Source organism: Oncorhynchus mykiss, chromosome 5 (assembly GCF_057628025.1).
Source record: "Oncorhynchus mykiss isolate SJ-2025 chromosome 5, ASM5762802v1, whole genome shotgun sequence".
Classification (NCBI taxonomy): domain Eukaryota; kingdom Metazoa; phylum Chordata; class Actinopteri; order Salmoniformes; family Salmonidae; genus Oncorhynchus; species Oncorhynchus mykiss.
In genome coordinates this window covers 17,253,973-17,276,644 of record NC_143026.1, presented here as the reverse complement: position 1 = coordinate 17,276,644, position 22,672 = coordinate 17,253,973, and the positions used below count along the sequence as shown (strand labels likewise).

Sequence of the window (22,672 nt, the reverse complement as noted above, 5' to 3'; positions counted from 1 at the left end):
GCTCAGAATTTACAAATATACAATCTGACAACGCTCTGAATTTAAGAATTTACAAACACAAAAAAATGTATATCTTGTAATTTGTTATGCTAACAAGCTAGCAAGTGGTTGCATAGCAAGATAATCAACTTCCGGTAGACAGGTGTAGCGCTAGTATGCTCAACTGAAAGGATACCGTTCATTTACAGTACACTAATATGAACTAATAGTTAGTATGGGTATTCGAACACAGCTATTGTCTTCAGCTGGCAATACACTTGTATCCCCCATGAACCGGTTTGTACCTAAAATATTCTCCATTCATGCTGCAAATGTGATGATTTCCTCCTTACAGTGGTAAGAAAAAGTATGTGAACCCTTTGGAAATACCTGGATTTCTGCATAAATTGGTCATAACATTTGATCTGATCTTCATCTAGGTCACAATAATAGACAAACACTGAACGTTTGACATCCCTAGTAGTATTCATAGTAGTACAACATATGTACACAATAGGCAGTGGTGGAAAAAGTACACAAGTGTCATACTTGGGTAAAAGTAAAGATACATAATAGAAAATGACTCAAGTGAAAGTCACCCAGTAAAATACTATACTGAACAAAAATATAAACGCATCATCTAAAGTGTTGATCCCATGTTTCAGGAACTGAAATAAAAGATCCCAGAAATGTTCCATACGCACAGGTGCACCTTGTGCTGGGGACAATAAAAGACCACTCTAAAATGTGCAGTTTTGTGAAACAATGCCACAGATGTCTCATGTTTTGAGTGGGGGTATGGGCAGGCATGAGTGTGCAATTGGCATGACTGCAAGAATGTCCACCAGAGCTGTTGCCAGAGAATGTTATGTTTATTTCTTTACCATAAGCCCTCGTTTTAGAGACATGGTACGTCCAACCGGCATCTTTAGCGCAGACCACGTGTAACCATACCAGCCCAGGACCTCCACATCCAGCTTCTTCACCTGCAGGATCGTCTGAGACCAGCCACCCGGACAGCTGATGAAACTGATGCATATTTTTGTCTGTAATAAAGCCCTTTTGTGTGGAAATACTCATTCTGGTTGGCTGGGCTGACTATCCAGTGGGTGGGCCTATGGCCTCCTAGCCACAGGAGTCGCTAGTGCGTGATGAGACAAGGATATCCCTACCGGCCAAGCCCTCCCTAACACGGATGACGCTAGGCCAATTGTGCGTCGCCCCACGGACCTCCCGGTCATGGCCGGCTGCGACAGAGCCTGGGCGCGAACCCAGAGTCTCTGGTGGCACAGCTAGCACTGCGAGGCAGTGCCCTAGACCACTGCTGTTCAATATATTTGAGTGAGTTTAAAAGTATCTGCTTTTAAATATCAAAAGTAATAGTAAATGCTCAAATATACTTAAGTATCAAAATTATAAATATAAAAATAATAAATCATTTCAAATTCTTTATATTAAGCAAACCAGAAAGCACGATTTTCTTGTTCTTATTGGTATTTTATTATGATCCTCATTAGCTGTTGCAAAAGCAGTAGCTACTCTTTCTGGGGTCCACATGAAACATGACATAATACAGAACATTAATAGAACATAAATGTTATTTGAATTTACAGATAACCATGGGCACACTCCAATACACATAAAGCATTGTAAAATTCCTTGATGAGGCTGCTGTAAACTTGTGACAGACTTGTTTATTGTGACACCCTATGGGGCTATTCTTTCCTTTTTTAGCTCTTGAATTAGATTTCTCCATAAACATGGAGAGCAGGGGTCAGAGTCTGAAGTACACAATAACACATAGCTGGAGAACGTTGAGATGCTGTTTGGTCAACAATTGATATGTTATTAATTCATCGACCTGTCTGAGGAGTGGAAACTGGATGAAGGCTTCGGTTTATTCCTAAGCTATACCTAACTAATTACAACATTTTTACACTGACTTGGAAACTGAAATGGAAACCGAAATGTTGATTGAAATGCATTCGCCCAGTCCACATAAGACCAATAGTTAACAGATAACAATACTTTATTTTGTTCTACTTTCAGGAGGTGAAGTAGTGAGTGGAGCCTCTCTCCCGCCAACAGCCTAGCATGGACAACTTCTTCAAGGCTGCTGTATGTGACCTGGACAAGCTTCTGGATGACTTTGAGCTCAATACAGGTTAGATGTGGTTACTATGAAAAACCCCATTGACAGCATATATTTATTTTTATTTTCTCTATGTGGGTTGGGAGGGCGTGGTGTTAAAGCTGCAAAATGTAACTTTTTGGACGACCTGACCAACTTTACATAGAAATGTGAGTTATAGATATGTCATTCGCATTGAAAGCAAGTCTAAGAAGCGGTAGATCTGTTCTATGTGCGCTATTTCTATGCTTCCCATTCTAAAGTTTTGTTTTTGCGTCTTTTACTTTGGGTTTGTACACCAGCTTCAAACAGCTGAAAATACAATATTTCTGGGTATGTAAAATATATTTCACAGCGGTTTAGATGGTACAATGATTCTCTACACTAAACATTGCTTGTTTTGTCACATGAACTCAAATAAGGCAAACTTTTCGAATTTTAACAACCAGGAAAAGGTGGAGTGAATTCTGCATATTGCACCTTGAACTGAAAAATGAATATTGTTTTTAAACTAGTTGATACTTGTACATGTGGTGCACATTGTACTTTGTAGTTGCTAACTTAAAACGTGTTGCTCACATGTTCTGCTGAGATATTAACGACAGAATTGTTTAACGGATAATTCTCTCTTTCCCTCCCGACCAGATGAGCACAACTACAGATCAGTCTCTCTGTCACCTCCCGCGTATCCCGGCCACTCTCTGGGCCCTCAGGGTTTCCTTCCGGATACCTCCACAGTTCCAGTTCCGCACTCTCTCCTTGACCTAAACTCCCTGCACTATGGCACTGCCCCCAGCTGCCCCGACTGTCCCAGCCCCAGTCCTGGAGATTGCGAGGCCAAGGGACGGCCTCTCATGGGGGTTGACCTGCTCTCCTCTGTGGACGGCCGGGGGGCTGCTAAGAGCTGTGCGCCACCCTTTCCCAAGCGGGCCCTGAAGAAGCCTGTTTGTGACCTGGTCAGTGACACAGGCTCAGCCCACCTCCTCCTCCGGGCCAACAGCCACGACGCCTTCAGTGAGCTGGATGTGGTGGAGAGACGGCTGGAGGAGGAGCTTCTGGTGGACTTCACCAGCCCCTTGGTGGCACTGCCTGAGGGCTCCTCAGCAGGTCTGGGTCCCAGCCTTGGAAGGACTGAGGGGAGGGAGGCTGCCGGGGGAGAGGAGGGGCTGCTGGGGCTGGACTCTGGTGGTTACTCTGCAACTCTCAGTCTGCTGGATGTGATTCTCCCTGCTGCTGTGGAGAGGCCCCCCTCACTGAGGAACTCTGAGTCTGGAGAGACGGAGGAAGAGAGAGACAGAGAGGGAGAAGCGACAGAGGTGGCCTTCGTCAACCAACACCTGAAAATCACACCAGCCCACCAGGACCAGGCTAGTGTTCCACCTGTTGCCATAGACACCAAAAAAGAGGACACTCCCACGTGTGATATCGACACAGAGGCCAGGGAGGAGGGTGAGGGGTCTTTGGAGCCCTCTGAGCTGACTGAAGCAGAGAGCTCTGGGAGCTGCACTGGACAGGAACCTAACCCTGAGGACGGCAGTGGTGGTGTGGCCGAGAGCCCATCAGCAGAGACAGAGCTTTCGCTGTCCTGCCTGCCCATGGGCGTGTCCATGTGTGGGGCCCTGGTGGCCTCCAAGAACCCTGAGGAAGCCATGGGAGGGGGGCGAGGGGAGGCTGGCCAAACTGAGACCTTAGAGGCAGAGTCCCTGTCTGCTTTCGAAGTCCAGGAGGAAGTTACTCTCCCAGAGAACCCTGAGACTGTGGGGGACTGTACCAACCCTGATGATGTACCTGAAAACAAACCTGTCCAGTCACCTAGCACACAGAGCCCAGAGACAACCACCATGCCTTTCCACCTGGTAGCCTCGGCTCCCACCGTCTCCCAGCGGCCACTGAAGGTCAGCTTCTCCCTAGTGGAAAAGCAGCCAGTCACAGGGGCTCCACAGCGCCCAGCCTCCCCTACCTCAGAGCCCAGCCCCAACCCAATGGACCCACCTGCGTTTGGGTTTGAGTACCTGCCGGAGAGCGACCAGGCCGGGCTGCTTGTGACAGATGAGGAACTGGACGCCTTCCTCCGGGGGGAGACCCAGGGCCAGGAGGACAACGGGGTCCCTGACTGCGGGAGGCCCGGGGAGAACCTCCAGGATGAGGGCTTCTCCGAGCTCAACGGGAACCTGGAGGAGCGGCTAGTGGAGGAGGAGCTGCGGAGCTGCAGCCATAGCCTAGGGGAAGGGCTGGAGAGGCTGGCCTCCCGGGAGAGTGACACGAACTTGTCTGCAGAGGGGAACGTGAGTCGAGCTCTCTCCGCTCCCTCCCAGGACCCCCCCAGCCCCAGCCACAAAGACTCCGGCCCCTGTAGTCCCAGTAACCTCCCACCACCCTACTACGGAGGGGCCCGACCCAAACAGCTGCTCTGTCAAGCACCCAGAGCACCTCAAGCAGCGGGGGAGGACCAAGGGCCCAGTAGCCCCACAGACCGCACCGACACTGGGGAAGAGGTGGACCAAAGCCCCTCTCCTCCCAGCCCCAACCCTGCCGAGGACTCCTCTAACCAAGGTGTACCCTGTCCAGGTTACTCCCCGCCTGAGCTCTATGTGAGCAGTGTGGGATACGACGAACTGTCGGAGCCCCCACCCTACCCTGGCAAGCCTGCTGAAGAGGGGAGCGGGTCCTCAGAGGGGAGGGAGGCGGAGGATGAAGATGGGCTGGGGTGCAAGCAGCCCCCCTGGGTGCCGGATTCGGAGGCACCCAACTGTATGAACTGCTGGCAGAAGTTCACCTTCACCAGGAGGAGGCACCACTGCCGGGCCTGTGGGAAGGTACGTACCCAAATCTGGCCATGAAGGGACTTTCTTTACCTTCATTTCTAGGGTCATCTTTTGCACTGTTGTTGATAACATATTTGGTCTTTTGAAGATATTCATTTTTATTGACATTAGGTGTTAGTAGCTAAATATACTTTTACATAGTAACACATAATAAAGAGCTCTAACATACACTGAACACAAATATAAATGCAGCATGCAGTTCCACACTCTCTCCCTGACCTAAACTCCCTGTATTATGACACTGCCCCCAGCTGCCCAACTGCCCCAGCCCCAGTCCTGGTCCCATGTTTCTTGAGATTAAATAAAATATCCCAGAAATGTTTTATACACACAAAAAGCTTGGTGCACAAATTTGTTTGCATATTACCTTTGCAAGATAATCCATCCACCTGACAGGCATGGCATATCAAGAAGCTGATTAAACAGCATGATCATTACACAGGTGCACCTTGTGCTGGGGACAATGAAAGTCCACTCTAAAATGTGCAGTTTTGTCAAACAAAACAATGCCACAGATGTCTCAAGTTTTGAGTGGGGGTTATGGCATGGGCAGGCATAAGCTACGGACAATGAACACAATTGCATTTTATCAATGGCAATTTGAATGCACATAGATACCATGACAAATTCCTGAGGCCCATTGTCGTGCCATTCATCCACCGCCATCACCTCAAATTTCAGCATGATAATGCAAAGCCCCATGTCGCAAGGATCTGTACACAATTCCTGGGAGCTGAAAATGTCACCGTTCTTCCATGGCCTGCATAGTCACCAGACATGTCACCCATTGAGCACGTTTGGCATGCTCTGGATCGACGTGTACAACAGTGTTTTCCAGGTCCCGCCAATATCCAGCAACTTCGCACAGCCATTGAAGAGGAGTGGGACAACGCATTTCCACTGCTCCGGAGTCCAATGGTGGCGAGCTTTACACCACTCCAGCCGACGCTTGCCATTGCGCATAGTCATCTTTGGCTTGTGTCCGGCTGCTTGGCCATTGAAACCCATTTCATGAAGCTCCCGACGAACAGTTTTTGTGCTGATGTTGCTTCCAGAGGCAGTTTGGAACTCGGTAGTGAGTGTTGCAACCGAGGACAGACAATTTTACACGCTTCAGCACTCTGCGGTCCCGTTCTGTGAGCTTGTGTGGCCTACCACTTCGCGGCTGAGCCATCGTTGCTCCTAGGCATTCCACTTCAAAATAACAGTACTTACAGTTGACCGGGGGCAGCACTAGCAGGGCAGATATTGGAGGAACTGACTTGTTGGAAAGGTGGCATCTTATGACAGGACCACGTTGAAAGTCACTGCGCTCTTCAGCAAGGCCATTCTTCTGCCAATGTTTGTCTATGGAGATTGCATGGTGGTGTGCTCGTTTTTATACACCTGTCAGCAACAGATGTGGCTGAAATAGCCGAATCCATTCATTTGATGTGGTGTCCACCATCATGTGAAATTCATGGACTAGGGTCTAATGAATGTATTTCAAATGACTGATTTCCTTATATGAACTGTAACTCTGTAAAATCGTAGAAATGGTGGCATGTTGAGATGATATTTTTGTTGAGTATAAGTGTGTGACCCAGTCACACAGATCCTGAATATGAATGGAAGCTGAAGAAAATAATAAATAGGGTAATCTCTTCCTCTCATAATGAAACAATGAAACATCATTACACAATCAGTTAACGTCAATACAGCAGCGATACTGCCAATTCCAATGAGGCACATTTCTGTATTTACTGAGTCAGAGGATTCAAGTGTAAATGTGGGTTACAATGTGGAGCAGTGACCTACCTATGATTCAGTTCATCCAGACTGTTACCTATCTTCTCTTTGTAGAGAGAACACTTCCAGTCTCGTGTTTACAAAGCAACACGGAGTTCCCTGCTTACATACGTCACACTCGATCACACAGTATGGCACGATATCGCCTATATACCACACCCCCGTCCTCTGCTGCTACAGTGGGGCAAAAAAGTATTTAGTCAGCCACCAATTGTGCAAGTTCTCCCACTTAAAAAGATGAGGCCTGTAATTTTCATAATAGGTACACTTCAACCATGACAGACAAAATGAGAAAAAAAATCCAGAAAATCACATTGTAGGATTTTTAATGAATTTATTTGCAAATTATGGTGGAAAATAAGTATTTGGTCACCTACAAACAAGCAAGATTTCTGGCTCTAGCCAGTCTCCAGATCTCAATCCCATAGAAAATCTTTGGAGGGAGTTGAAAGTCTGTGTTGCCCAGCAACAGCCCCAAAACATCACTGCTCTAGAGGAGATCTGCATGGAGGAATGGGCCAAAATACCAGCAACAGTGTGTTGTGAAGACTTACAGAAATGTTTGACCTCTGTCATTGCCAACAAAGGGTATATAACAAAGTATTGAGGTAAACTTTTGTTATTGACCAAATACTTATTTTCCACCATAATTTGCAAATAAATTCATAAAAAATCCTACAATGGGATTTTCTGGATTTTGTTTCTCATTTTGTCTGTCATAGTTGAAGTGTACCTATGATGAAAATTACAGGCCTCTCTCATCTTTTTAAGTGGGAGAACTTGCACAATTGGTGGCTGACTAAATACTTTTTTGCCCCACTGTATATACAGCTTACTCAGATAGAGGCATGTCAATTATTCTTATTCCAGGTTCTCTATATATCTCCTCTTCTCTGAGGTCTGAGAAGCCAGGTCTAACAGCCCAGTGACTAAAGCCAGAGCTAAGGCCCCAACAACCCAGTGACTAAGCCCACACTGATTTAAAGCAGCATTACACAGGAGTCCCAGGGGCATTAACACTATAAGCTACTTACTGCAGTACTACAGGATATAGAAGGGATGATCAGCGAGGGGCTACGTGTTCTGTGGAAAATAATGAACGACGTGAAACTAACCTTCCACAGAGTTGCATTACTTTCAGGAGAATGCGTAGAGCCCCAAATTGATTATCCCTTTTTATACCATGGCTATAATTTAACACATTTGCCTCTAGAAATGTGTTTATTTGTCAGTAGAAATGTGTTCAACATCCACTGAAGTAGCTAGCAAGTTTACTAGTTGCCTTTTTAACCAAACAAACTGACTTGCTAGTTTAGCTAACCAAACCTGTAATGGCCTGGGTGTAGCTGGTAGAGAGGAGTCAGGTGCAGGACAGCAGAGATGATTAATAAAAGTAACTTCACTCAAAATGACCAAATACATGTAGTCCAATACCAAGCCCACACAAAAGGACCGAAATACAATAAAACAAACACGCACATAAACCATGGGGAAAACAGAGGGTTAAATAATGAACATGTAATTGGGGAATTGAAACCAGGTGCGTAAAACAAAGACAAAACAAATGGAAAATGAAAAGTGGATCGGCGATGGCTAGAAGGCCGGTGACTTCGAACGCCGCCCGAACAAGGAGAGGGACCGACTTCGGCGGAAGTCGTGACAAAACCAAGTCTTAGGTTGCTATTATGAAAATAAAATTTAACAATGTAAGTAATGTTTTCATTTCAACTTTTGCTTTCAAAAGCAGCTCAAACATAGAACATGTATGAAGGAACTATAGCCATTGAATTCTACCATGCTGATATACCGTACTTTATAGGGAAATAATGCATGCTCTAGAATGCTCTTCAAACCAATCAGATATGAGTATTCAACAATACCATGGTACTGTATAAAGAGGACTAGTCTAATGTACTTTACCACCTCCTTTGACTTCTCTTCTTAATTGCTGCACAATCAATTATATAAATTATTCCTTTAATGTACTGCTTTTCTTTATGCTAGGGCAAGACATGGGTCACACACTTAACATTGCATGAATAACTTCATGTAGATTGTGTGTACGTATAGTGGTGTGTTGCAGTAGTGTTTGTCTCCTGCCTGATGTTTGTCCTCCCACCCGTGATGCAGGTGTACTGTGCCATCTGCTGCAACAGGAGATGCAAGCTAAAGTACCTGGACAAGGAGGCCCGGGTGTGTGTCGTCTGCTTCGAGACCGTACACAGAAGTAAGACCCAAGGTTTGAGTGTGTTTTCGTCTAGAAGATCATACACATGTTTAAGAATGTATGTGTTGTCTGCTATTATACAGTGAGGTGTGTGTGCGTGTGTGCATGCGTGCGTACATCCATTTTCTTCCGAGATACTAATCACACACCACCATCCGATGCGTGCACCTCAGCTGACTGCTCTGAATTACTCTGTATTGTCAGGCTCCTCTTCTCAGAACAACAAGAACAAAGACGCTGATGTCTGAAGAACACAGTCTTCACAGCCTGGTGTCTGTTGCTGTAGTGTAGTTAGTAGGCCTCAGCTCTGCTCAGCCTTGGGGGCTTAAGGGAGCTCTGTTGTCAGTGAATGATGCAGGGAAAGGAACCCAGTTTATGTTGACTCTGAACTGCTAGCCCTATAAGGTGACTCATTCATCTTTAAACTGTTTCAACTTGGAGTTGTCATTAACAGACCATGTCTGGAGTTGTCATTAACAGACCATGTCTGGAGTTGTCATTAACAGACCATGTCTGGAGTTGTCATTAACAGACCATGTCTGGAGTTGTCATTAACAGATCATGTCTGGAGTTGTCATTAACAGACCATGTCTGGAGTTGTCATTAACAGACCATGTCTGGAGTTGTCATTAACAGACCATGTCTGGAGTTGTCATTAACAGACCATGTCTGGAGTTGTCATTAACAGACCATGTCTGGAGTTGTCATTAACAGACCATGTCTGGAGTTGTCATTAACAGATCATGTCTGGAGTTGTCATTAACAGACCATGTCTGGAGTTGTCATTAACAGACCATGTCTGGAGTTGTCATTAACAGACCATGTCTGGAGTTGTCATTAACAGATCATGTCTGGAGTTGTCATTAACAGATCATGTCTGGAGTTGTCATTAACAGATCATGTCTGGAGTTGTCATTAACAGATCATGTCTGGAGTTGTCATTAACAGACCATGTCTGGAGTTGTCATTAACAGACCATGTCTGGAGTTGTCATTAACAGACCATGTCTGGAGTTGTCATTAACAGACCATGTCTGGAGTTGTCATTAACAGACCATGTCTGGAGTTGTCATTAACAGACCATGTCTGGAGTTGTCATTGACAGACCATGTCTGGAGTTGTCATTGACAGACCATGTCTGGAGTTGTCATTAACAGACCATGTTTAGAGTTGTCATTAGCAGACATGGTCTGCTGAATATGCTGACCACACCACTCGCGTCACAAAAATATATTTAAGCATACATGTTATTGCACCCATGCCAACCTTGCCAAGCGCTGAAATAGAAGTCAGTTCTATTTGTGACACTGAACTCCCATCTCCTCATTTTTTATTTTTTTAACCTTGATTTAACTAGGCGAGTCAGTTAAGAACAAATTATTGTTTTCAATGACGGCCTAGGAACAGTGGGTTAACTGCCTGTTCAGGAGCAGAACGACAGATTTGTACCTTGTCAGCTCGGGGATTTGAACTTGCAACCTTCCAGTTACTAGTCCAACGATCACACCACTAGGCTTCCCTGCCGCCCTCATTAGTTTATAGAAGCAGATACCCATGTGCCATCTCCTCATTGGCTATACCCACGTGGGTGATTGAAAGATGAACTGAGTTTGGTCAGTCGTCGTGATAACTACGAAAGTTAAATGCCAATCGTCATATAAAGTTCAAAGAAGAAAAAGCCTGGAAGGAAGAGAGATGACTAGAAACGATCTGGCTAACAGTTTTATGTGTGAATTAATTGTTGGCGTAGAGGACCTTGCGCATTTCAGGTAAAATAACAGCTCCACGTTTATATCCCAGGACAAATTAGCTAGCAACTGCAAGCTAGCTAGCTAAATTTCCATAAATGTTTAATGCTTTCGACCTGTACCCAAATTAATATAATTGGGCCAGAGTTTGTTTTGATATTTCAGCCTGCGTGTTGTGATGGTGTTTGGTGTGGGGGGACAAAATCAATTTGCTCCCGTGTGGCCGGTTTGGGTACGGTGTTAGAAGAGTCGCTTTATAAAGGTATCATATTATAAAGGTATCATATTATAAAGGTATCATATTATAAAGGTATCATATTATAAAGGTATCATATTATAAAGGTATCATATTATAAAGGTATCATATCTAGAGCAACACATGACTGATGAATAGCCCTGTTTTTTAGCTGGAAGTTGTTGTGCTTGTTTGTGGCATGGTCACAGTGTAGCAAACGTCACTAGCCGTGAAATGCTTGCTTCCTCCGTCCTTGTTTCCTCAATTTATCTCAAAGCTCATTGGAGGAGAGGACCCAATGTCCCTCTCTTGGACCTCCTCTAATTGGCTTTCTGAGGAATTGAGGAAGCAAGGACTTAACAGCAAGTGAAGTTTTCAGACGCAGCCTAAGAATGACCAGGGATCTTCAGTGAAGTTACATGTGCATTGTAATCTCAAGGCTAAAATGGCTACCTTGTATCAGAGAGCCTAGTGCCTAAAGTGCTTTCTTACACAGCCTGCGTGAAAGTGTTTACTTTGTTTGAGTGTGTCTGTGTGGGACTGCGTAAAAACTTAAGACCAGGTTGTGTAAGAGTGTGTGTGTGTGTGTGTGTGTGTGTGTGTGCACCCCTGTCTCTCTGTGTGTCTGCTTTCTCCTGCCCTCCTGCTCTACGGAACAACGACTCTAGCCTTCACTGGGAGACTGAGCTGCTATAGAAACAAAATGGCTAGAACCTCCATCCCCATTGAAAACAATGCTTTTCTATGTGCTCACAGATCACTACTAACCAGTGATTTACGTTGCTCTATGCTGTTATTGGTGAGTGGAGATAAATCATGTGGAATTAAAAAGCGTTTTTGTTCTATGCATCCCTTCTCTATGGTTCTGCTTCCCCGGTCGGGTGATGAAGGACTTTATCCTCTCCAGAGACTGAGCTGAGGTTAGAGTCAGGACATTATGACTGGTGCAGAGAGGATGGGGAGAGAGAGAGGATGGGGGGAGAGAGAGGATGGGGAGAGAGAGAGGATGGGGAGAGAGAGAGGATGGGGAGAGAGAGAGGATGGGGAGAGAGAGAGAGGATGGGGAGAGAGAGAGGATGGGGAGAGAGAGAGAGGATGGGGAGAGAGAGAGGATGGGGAGAGAGAGAGGATGGGGAGAGAGAGGATGGGGAGAGAGAGGATGGGGGAGAGAGAGGAGGGGGAGAGAGAGAGCAGGGGGAGAGAGAGAGGATGGGGGGAGAGAGGATGGGGGGAGAGAGGATGGGGAGAGAGAGAGGATGGGGAGAGAGAGGGGATGGGGAGAGAGAGGGGATTGGGAGAGAGAGAGGATGGGGGGAGAGAGAGGATGGGGGGAGAGAGAGGATGGGGAGAGAGAGAGGATGGGGGAGAGAGAGGATGGGGGGAGAGAGAGGATGGGGAGAGAGAGAAGATGGGGAGAGAGAGTATGGGGGAGAGAGAGGAGGGGGAGAGAGAGAGGAGGGGGAGAGAGAGAGCAGGGGGAGAGAGAGAGGATGGGGGAGAGAGGGGATGGGGGGAGAGAGGGGATGGGGAGAGAGAGAGGATGGGGAGAGAGAGGATGGGGAGAGAGAGGATGGGGAGAGAGAGAGGATGGGGAGAGAGAGAGCAGGGAGAGAGAGAGAGGATGGGGAGAGAGAGAGAGGATGGGGAGAGAGAGAGAGGATGGGGAGAGAGAGAGGATGGGGGGAGAGAGAGGATGGGGAGAGAGAGAGGATGGGGGAGAGAGAGGATGGGGGGAGAGAGAGGATGGGGGAGAGAGGGGATGGGGGAGAGAGGGGATGGGGAGAGAGAGAGGATGGGGAGAGAGAGGATGGGGAGAGAGAGAGGATGGGGAGAGAGAGAGCAGGGAGAGAGAGAGAGGATGGGGAGAGAGAGAGAGGATGGGGGGAGAGAGAGGATGGGGAGAGAGAGAGGATGGGGAGAGAGAGGATGGGGGGAGAGAGAGGATGGGGAGAGAGAGAAGATGGGGAGAGAGAGTATGGGGGGAGAGAGAGGAGGGGGAGAGAGAGAGGAGGGGGAGAGAGAGAGCAGGGGGAGAGAGAGAGGATGGGGGAGAGAGGGGATGGGGGGAGAGAGAGAGGATGGGGAGAGAGAGGATGGGGAGAGAGAGAGGATGGGGAGAGAGGGAGCAGGGAGAGAGAGAGAGGATGGGGAGAGAGAGAGAGGATGGGAGAGAGAGAGAGGATGGGGTGAGAGAGAGGATGGGGTGAGAGAGAGGATGGGGTGAGAGAAAGGATGGGGGAGAGAGAGCAGGGGGAGAGAGAGCTAAGTTGTTATGGCTGAGAGGAGTCAGGACGTTGGTGTGTCCTTGACTGTGAGTGTGGGACTGGAGCCACCTGACGCAGTGAGAGTGTGATACACACACACACACACACACACACACACAGCACCTTGACTCCCTTTCTGGCACAGACACACATACTCCGAGCTTCTCTGCGGTCCAGGGACAGGCTGGTGTGACTATTCTATTCTCGGCTCCTTGTCTGCTGTGTGAGTGTGGTAGAGATTGCGTGTGAAGGAGAGAGGGGGCCGTCTACTTTGCTTGGGCCTGTGAGTGCTGGGACAGAGTGATGTGATGCTCCCTCCCTCCCTCCATTACTCTCTCCATTGCTCTCATCAGTATGGGGAGCAGCCTGTGAGGTTCTCAGTACACCCCCCTGCCTGCCTGGAGTCTGCGGCTAACGCAGCTAACGGCCCAGTGGGGCTAACAGAGCTAGCTTCAGTCACTAGCATCTACTGTAACAAGGCTAATATAGTTAGCTTCAGCTAATACAGACAATTTACATTCAGCTAACTGGGGCTAGCGTCAGTAAGGCTAAGTAGGTTAGCGTGACCAAGGGGACTGTCTTACCTGGGAGTTTGGAGGAGTGAAGACGAGGAAAAGGTAAGATGGGAACGGACTTTTGTAAAAAGAGAAGGAGAAGCTTGATGCTCTAGCTCATACTGGTTTATCTGTCACCATCTCATTCTCTCTCATACTGGTTTATCTGTTACTATCTCATTCTCTCTCATACTGGTTTATCTGTTACTATCTCATTCTCTCTCATACTGGTTTATCTGTTACTATCTCATTCTCTCTCATACTGGTTTATCTGTTACTATCTCCTTCTCTGTGTGTTGTTGTGGTGCGCAACGTGGAGAACTTTCTGCGTGATGTCTCACACACACACACAGACACAGCATGCATGCTGCTTACATACACACACGCTGAATGTATTTCAGGTCATGTCTGTGTTTATCTGTATGGGCTTGTTGAGTCTGCTCCCAGCTTGGTGAAGGACACTGACTGCTGGCGTTGTTATGCTGTGTCATTCTGTCAGTCTGAGATCAAGGTGAAACTCTTCAACTGTCTGAAACTCTTCAACTGTCTGTAGGTGTGTGTGTGTGACTTTGTGTTCCAGTGTTTGTGTGCGTGTTCCAGTGTATGTGTGTGTCCCTGTGTGTGTTTGTGTGTTGTACAGGTAGCCTGACAGACTGTTAGCTCGGGTCAGTCCAACCAGGTTGATAAAGATCATATGACGTTACATCACTATAATGCAGTCCAGAGCCCAGTCAGCACTTCTCTCCTCCCCTCATTACGTCATCACTCACTTTCCTTGAATCAACTCCTCTCTCTCTCTCTCTCTCTCTCTCTCCCTATATATATATATATATATATATATATATATACAGTGCCTTGCGAAAGTATTCGGCCCCCTTGAACTTTGCGACCTTTTGCCACATTTCAGGCTTCAAACATAAAGATATAAAACTGTATTTTTTTGTGAAGAATCAACAACAAGTGGGACACAATCATGAAAAAACTGAAAAATTGGGCGTGCAAAATTATTCAGCCCCCTTAAGTTAATACTTTGTAGCGCCACCTTTTGCTGCGATTACAGCTGTAAGTCGCTTGGGGTATGTCTCTATCAGTTTTGCACATCGAGAGACTGACATTTTTTCCCATTCCTCCTTGCAAAACAGCTCGAGCTCAGTGAGGTTGGATGGAGAGCATTTGTGAACAGCAGTTTTCAGTTCTTTCCACAGATTCTCGATTGGATTCAGGTCTGGACTTTGACTTGGCCATTCTAACACCTGGATATGTTTATTTTTGAACCATTCCATTGTAGATTTTGCTTTATGTTTTGGATCATTGTCTTGTTGGAAGACAAATCTCCGTCCCAGTCTCAGGTCTTTTGCAGACTCCATCAGGTTTTCTTCCAGAATGGTCCTGTATTTGGCTCCATCCATCTTCCCATCAATTTTAACCATCTTCCCTGTCCCTGCTGAAGAAAAGCAGGCCCAAACCATGATGCTGCCACCACCATGTTTGACAGTGGGGATGGTGTGTTCAGCTGTGTTGCTTTTACGCCAAACATAACGTTTTGCATTGTTGCCAAAAAGTTCAATTTTGGTTTCATCTGACCAGAGCACCTTCTTCCACATGTTTGGTGTGTCTCCCAGGTGGCCTGTGGCAAACTTTAAACGACACTTTTTATGGATATCTTTAAGAAATGGCTTTCTTCTTGCCACTCTTCCATAAAGGCCAGATTTGTGCAATATACGACTGATTGTTGTCCTATGGACAGAGTCTCCCACCTCAGCTGTAGATCTCTGCAGTTCATCCAGAGTGATCATGGGCCTCTTGGCTGCATCTCTGATCAGTCTTCTCCTTGTTTTAGCTGAAAGTTTAGAGGGACGGCCAGGTCTTGGTAGATTTGCAGTGGTCTGATACTCCTTCCATTTCAATATTATCGCTTGCACAGTGCTCCTTGGGATGTTTAAAGCTTGGGAAATCTTTTTGTATCCAAATCCGGCTTTAAACTTCTTCACAACAGTATCTCGGACCTGCCTGGTGTGTTCCTTGTTCTTCATGATGCTCTCTGCGCTTTTAACGGACCTCTGAGACTATCACAGTGCAGGTGCATTCATACGGAGACTTGATTACACACAGGTGGATTGTATTTATCATCATTAGTCATTTAGGTCAACATTGGATCATTCAGAGATCCTCACTGAACTTCTGGAGAGAGTTTGCTGCACTGAAAGTAAAGGGGCTGAATAATTTTGCACGCCCAATTTTTCAGTTTTTGATTTGTTAAAAAAGTTTGAAATATCCAATAAATGTCGTTCCACTTCATGATTGTGTCCCACTTGTTGTTGATTCTTCACAAAACAATACAGTTTTATATCTTTATGTTTGAAACCTGAAATGTGGCAAAAGGTCGCAAAGTTCAAGGGGGCCGAATACTTTCGCAAGGCACTGTATATCTCACCCTCTCTATATCTCACCCTCTCTATATCTCTCCCTCTCTCTCTATATATATCTCACCCTCTCTATATCTCTCCCTCTCTATATATATATCTCACCCTCTCTATATCTCACCCTCTCTCTATATATATATATATCTCACCCTCTCTATATCTCACCCTCTCTATATCTCTCCCTCTCTTTATATATATATCTCACCCTCTCTATATCTCTCCCTCTCTCTATATATATATATCTCACCCTCTCTATATCTCACCCTCTCTCTCTATACAGTGGGGCAAAAAAGTATTTAGTCAGCCACCAATTGTGCAAGTTCTCCCACTTAAAAAGATGAGAGAGGCCTGTAATTTTCATCATAGGTACACTTCAACTATGACAGACAAAATGAGAGACATAAATCCAGAAAATCACATTGTAGGATTTTTAATGAATTTATTTGCAAATTATGGTGGAAAATAAGTATTGCAGGTAACCATGGTTGACAGAGGAAGAACGATGATTCCAAGCACCACCCTTCTTTTGAAGCTTCCAGTCTGTTATTCAAACTCAATCAGCATGACAGAGTGATCTCCAGCCTTGTCCTCATCAACACTCACACCTGTGTAAACGAGAGAGTCACTGACATGATGTTAGCTGGTCCTTTCGTGGCAGGGCTGAAATGCAGTGGAAATGTTTTTTGGGGATTCAGTTCATTTTCATGGCAAAGAGGAACTTTGCAATTAATCTGATCACTCTTCATAACATTCTGGAGTATATGTAAATTGCCATCATACAAACTGAGGCAGCAGACTTTGTGAAAATTAATAGTTGTGTCATTCTCAAAACTTATGGCCACGACTGTACCTACCTGTCTCTCCCCTCCCTCTCCCCTCTAGCCCAGGCGCTGGAGCGTATGAGGAGTCCACCAGGTCCGAGCCCCAACCCCAACGTCCCGTCAGAGTACTGCAGCACCATCCCCCCCCTGCAGCAGGCCCGGGCTGCAGGCACCCTCAACTCCCCCCCGCCCACCGTCATGGTGCCTGTCTCCGTGCTCAAAAACCCTGGCAGCGACAGTACGTATGCAACCCTACATGGGCCGTTGTAGTCGCTAGTTGTGTAACAGTAGTCCCAAAAGCGTAAACATCCGGGTACTCTCCATACAATAGCTTATTCAGCCACAGTTTGGTTATGTTTACATTCTTTATTTTTTATTCTGATTTTCTATTTCTTGTTTTATTTTCTGTTTGTTTCACATTTATATTAATTTTGACACTCTAATCTAAACAACAGTTTAAATGAAAGGGAAAGTGACAGAAGTTCCTGTCCCTGTGTGGTGCATGTGTCAGGTTGTCCTCGTGAGCAGAAGCGTGTGTGGTTTGCAGATGGCATCCTGCCCAATGGAGAGGTGGCCAACACCACCAGGCTCTCTGTGACTGGCAGGAGGGGCTCCCAGGAGTCCAGCCCTGTCACACCTGACCCACCTACGGTAAGAGGCATCATACACACACACTGAGACACACGTATGTGGCTAGACCCCACACAGAAACACACATAAAGAGCATATACACATGTAACCTGGACACATACATACATGTATCTCTCTTTCTGTCTGTTAATACGTCTATTCATCCATATCTTATCCGTCTGTGTCCTCCAGGCTGGCAGCAGAGTGTCCCCTGGCTCTGCAGCGGTGTCGGAGGGTGGTGTGTCGGCCTCAGTCGAGGTGGTGCGCCCCCCAGTGTCAGGACCCTGGGACTACAGCCTGCTGTGTGGGGTGGGGGGCTGTGTAGAGAGGAGCCCCAGTCTGCTGCCAGAGGATGAGGAGGGCTTGCCACCTCTACTCATCACCACCGGAGAGGAGGAAGGAGGAGGGGATCTATTGGTGGAGGAGCGCCCCGCCCCCTGCCAGATCCTTCTCCTATTGGAGGAGGGAGGGCCGCGACCTTTGACCTTTGTCCTCAACGCAAACCTGCTGGTCAACATCAAACTGGTCACCTGTGAGTTGAACACCCATCTCTACTCTCCTATTCTTCCTGGGGTACATCTCAATAATGTGAAGTGTCTTCCTCTTGTCTCCTTTCCTTCATCTGCACTGATCTGTAAAGACGGGACAAGTGAAACAATGTAGCCTACCTGATGCCTACTGGGGGCTAGCTTTCACCTGTCCAATTCTTTCAGATCAGTTCTTATTAAAGGAAAGGTGATAAGGAGAGAGTATTGAGATGTACCCCTAGGCCCATTCTAAAATCAAATGTGTATCCTGTGTGTATCTCTGTTTTTTTTATCAGATTGTGGTCATAGGTGTTTTGCAGGCAATGTGTGTCTGTATTTGTCTGTGTATCCTCACTGTGTGTATGTCTACTGTGCTGTAGACTGCTGTAGGAAGTGCTGGTGTCTGGGCTCCAGTGGTCTACAGACTGTGGGACAGAGGGAGGTGGTGTTCATCCTGGAGGTTCTGCCAGAGGAGAGGGCTCTGCCCAAAGACCTGTTCACACTCTACCTCTCCATCTACCAGGACGCACAGAGAGGTAACACACATACCAGGACACCCATACTCACACACACATACGCACTCTGTCACGCCTCTCCATCTACCAGGACGCACAGAGAGGTAACACACATACCAGGACACCCACACACACACACATACACACACACGTACTCTGTCATGCCTCTCCATCTACCAGGACGCACAGAGAGGTAACACACATACCAGGACACCCACACATACACACACACGCACTCTGTCACACACTGCCCACTATGTGTCTCTCCCTCCTCACCTCCAGGGAAGTATGTAGAGGAGCTGGGCAACGTGGCATTCACAGGTAGTTTCCTGGGGAGTAAGGAGCACGGCGGCGTGCTGTTTTACTCCCCTACCTTCCAGCCCCTGGAGGGCCTCTGTCTGCCCCCACAGCCCTTCCTCTGTGGTCTGCTCATCCAGAGGCTGGAGGTGCCCTGGGCCAAGGTGTTCCCCCTCAGACTGCTGCTACGGCTGGGAGCAGAACACAGTGGTGAGCCCCCAACAGTTACTAGCCTGTCTAAGTTCAGTGGAAATAAATACACTGAGTATACAAAACATTATGAACACATGCTCTTTCCAACACTTAGACTGATCAGGTGAATCTATTGATGTCACCTGTTAAATCCACTTCAATCAGTGTAGATGAAGGGGAGTAGACAGGTGAAAGAAGGATTTTTAAGCCTTGAGACAACTGAGACATGGATTGTGTATGTGTTCCATTCAAAGACAAAAAATGTAAGTGCCTTTGAACGGGGTATGGTAGTAGGTGCCAGGCGCACTGGTTAGTATCAAGAATTGCAACGCTGCTGGGTTTTTCACACTCAACAGTTTCCCGTGTGTATCAAGAATGGTCCACCACCCAAAGGACATCCAGCCAACTTGACACAACTGTTGGAAGCATTGGAGTCAACATGGGCCAGCATCCCTGTAGAACGCTTTCAACACCTTGTAGAGTCCATGCCCAGACACATTGAATCTGTCGTGAATGCAAAAGGGGGGGTGCAATTAAATATTAGGATGGTCTCCTTAATGTTTTGTACACTCAGTGTACACTATATATACAAAAGAATGTGGACGCCCCTTCAAATTAGTGGATTTGGCTATTTCAGCCATACCCATTGCTGACAGGTGTATAAAATCGAGCACACAGCCATGCAATCTCCATTGACATTAGAATGGCCTTACCGAAGAGCTCAGTGAATTTGAACGTGGCACCGTCATAGGATGCCACCTTTCCAGCAAGTCAGTTGGTCAAATTTCTGCCCTGCTAGAGCTTCCCCGGTCAACTGTAAGTGCTGTTATGGTGATGTGGAAATGTCTAGGAGCAACAGCGGCTCAGTCGCGAAGTGGTAAGCCACACAAGCCCACAGAACGGGACCGCCGAGTGCTGAAGCGCGTAGCATGTAAAAATCCTCTGTCCTCGGTTGCAACACTCATTACCGAGTTCCAAACGGCAACGTCAGCACAAGAAGCAACGTCAGCCGAAGAACTGTTCGTCGGGAGCTTCATGAAATTTGTTTTCCGTGGCCGAGCAGCCGTACACAAGCCTAAAATCACCAAACATCGGCTGGAGTGGTGTAAAGCTCGCCGCCATTGGACTCTGGAGCAGCGTTCTCTGGAGTGATGAATCACGCTTCACCATTTGGCAGTCCGAAGGACGAATCTGGGTTTGGTGGATGCCAGGAGAATGCTACCTGCCCCAACGCATAGTGCCAACTGTAAAGTTTGGTGGAGGAATAATGGTCTGGGGCTGTTTTTCATGGTTTGGGCTAGGCCCCTTAGTTCCAGTGAAGGGAAATCTTAACGCTACTGCTTAGAATAACATTCTAGACAATTCTGTGATTTCAACGTTGTGGCAACAGTTTAGGTAAGGCCCTTTCCTGTTTCAGCATGACAATGTCCCCGTGCACAAAGCGAGGTCCATACAGAAATGGTTTGTCGAGATCTGTGTGGAAGAACTTGACTGGCCTTGACAGAGCCCTGACCTCAACACAATCAAACACATTTGGGATGAATTGGAACACCGACTGTGAGCCAAGCCTAATCGCCCAACATCAGTGCCCGACCTCACTAATGCTCTTGTTGCTGAATGGAAGCAAGTCCCCGCAGCAATGTTCCAACATCTAGTAGAAAACCTCCCAGAAGAGTGGAGGCTGTTATAGCAGCAAAGGGGGACCAACTCCATATTAATGCCCATGATTTTGGAATGAGATGTTCACAGTTGTCCACATTTGGTCATGTAGTGTTCATGGTAATTCATTTTAGAAGGCTATTCACTTTGACTGGTTTTCAAAGTCAAATCTGTTTTGATAGTTGTTTCAAACTTTTGAACTTGATCAAGTCCTAGATATCTGCTGTAGACTGGAGGCTACTGCGATCACCTCTGCTTTCACTTTACACACGTGCCCATAACTTACAGTAATGACATGGTGAAATAATAATGAAATTATTATAACAAGTGTTTAGATGAATGTGGAGCCTGATTCTAATGACCTTTGGGGTTTTTTGCAGTGTACCCCAGCACTCTGGTCAGCGTCCGCTTCAGAGAAACTGTGTTCAGAGAGACAGGACACACCATCATGAACCTGTTGGCTGTAAGTACTGAAAACACACACACACACACACACACACACACACACACACACACACATGGTTATAAAGAATAGCTGGAGTCTTTTATTGTAAATCTCATGTATTTTAGAGTATTTCCTTTTCTTTTAGCAATTTGATCATTCTAAAACATTGATAATAACCATTCACATCACACTGAAGCCAGGCAGTAAATGTAGGTCTCTAGCCCTGATGTAAAGTTAAGACCCGTCTCGCTGATCGTCTGTGATGATCACTGAGCCGTATGCTGTGCAGTGTGTTTTCCCGCAGGAGGCCAGCCAATATTGCTATATTGTAATTATTTCACCACTATGGCCTATTTATTGCCTTACCTCCCTTATCCTACCTCATTAGCACACACTGTATATAGACCTTTTCTATTGTATTATTGACTGTATGTTTGTTTATTCCATGTGTAACTCTGTGTTGTTGTTTGTGTCGCCATGCTTTGCTTTCTCTTGGCCAGGTTCCAGTTGTAAATGAGAACTTGTTCTCAACTAACCTACCTGGTTAAATAAAGGTGAAATAATTAAATAAAATAAAATTAGAGACAGAGGACCGAAATGACACACAGAGCTAGATCAGGTCTCCGATGGGAGAACATACTGCAGTAGTTTGGTTCCCTGCCAGCTGTTGTCTGGCGGAAGGAGAGGGGAGCCTTTAGTGGTCTCAGGTGGTACAGCAGTTAGGTTTGCTGCCTTCAGAACACATGAACGAACGAACGTCTCTCTCTCTCTCTCACTCACACACAGTGTGTAATTTCTGTCCAATAATGACTTTAAAGAGTAGTGTAGGCCACATACTATTAATGTCCCCAAAATAAACCGGTGACGTGTGTTTTGATCCTTCACAGGACCTGAGGAACTACCAGTACAGTCTGCCTGCTGTGGAGGGTCTGAGGATCCACATGGAGATGGGCCACAGCTACATCAACATTCCCAAGAGCAGCTTCCCTGAGGTAAGACCAATGTGTGTGTGTGTGTGTGTGTGTCTCAGGGTTCCCAGGAAAACACCATTCTAAACAGCGCACATGATGCGAGCAGTTCCATAGCCTATGTGACAGAGATGAACATCTCTTTTAGAAATGTTGAGAGGGAAGATCTAAAGATGCAACAACTAGCATGGGTTGTGAATATGACAAGGGTTGTGAATATGACAAGGGTTGTGAATATGACAAGGGTTGTGAATATGACAAGGATGGAGAATATGACAAGGATTGTGCCTTTAGATGCTGGAGAAAGTTGATTTAAAAACCAATAGAACATGATAAAAACTGTTTTGAATGTCATTTGAGGAAGTAAATATAAAATAATTCCATAATTCTTATGGTCGGAATTTGGATAGGCTACTTTGAAACAAAGTGTGGGGGGGGGGGGGGG

At 46.4% G+C, this 22,672-nt stretch overlaps 1 protein-coding gene across 3 annotated transcripts in view; it reads left to right on the top strand.

Annotated features, from left to right (window-relative positions):
* LOC110523341 (zinc finger FYVE domain-containing protein 16) overlaps positions 1–22,672 on the top strand; it is a 32,338-nt gene that overhangs the window by 5,276 nt on the left and 4,390 nt on the right. The window contains exons 2-11 of one of the 3 annotated variants that reach the window (XM_090234023.1): positions 2,029–2,143; positions 2,756–4,926; positions 8,854–8,950; positions 17,056–17,232; positions 17,542–17,645; positions 17,817–18,156; positions 18,532–18,687; positions 18,949–19,173; positions 21,195–21,277; positions 22,147–22,251. In XM_090234023.1, coding sequence (XP_090090149.1) covers positions 2,074–2,143; positions 2,756–4,926; positions 8,854–8,950; positions 17,056–17,232; positions 17,542–17,645; positions 17,817–18,156; positions 18,532–18,687; positions 18,949–19,173; positions 21,195–21,277; positions 22,147–22,251 — 3,528 coding nt within the window. In that variant the 5' untranslated portion in view covers positions 2,029–2,073. Of the gene's footprint in view, positions 1–2,028; positions 2,144–2,755; positions 4,927–8,853; positions 8,963–17,055; positions 17,233–17,505; positions 17,646–17,816; positions 18,157–18,531; positions 18,688–18,948; positions 19,174–21,194; positions 21,278–22,146; positions 22,252–22,672 lie in introns of all 3 variants that reach the window. The other 2 variants (XM_021601956.3, XM_021601955.3) reach the window with 2 other exon arrangements.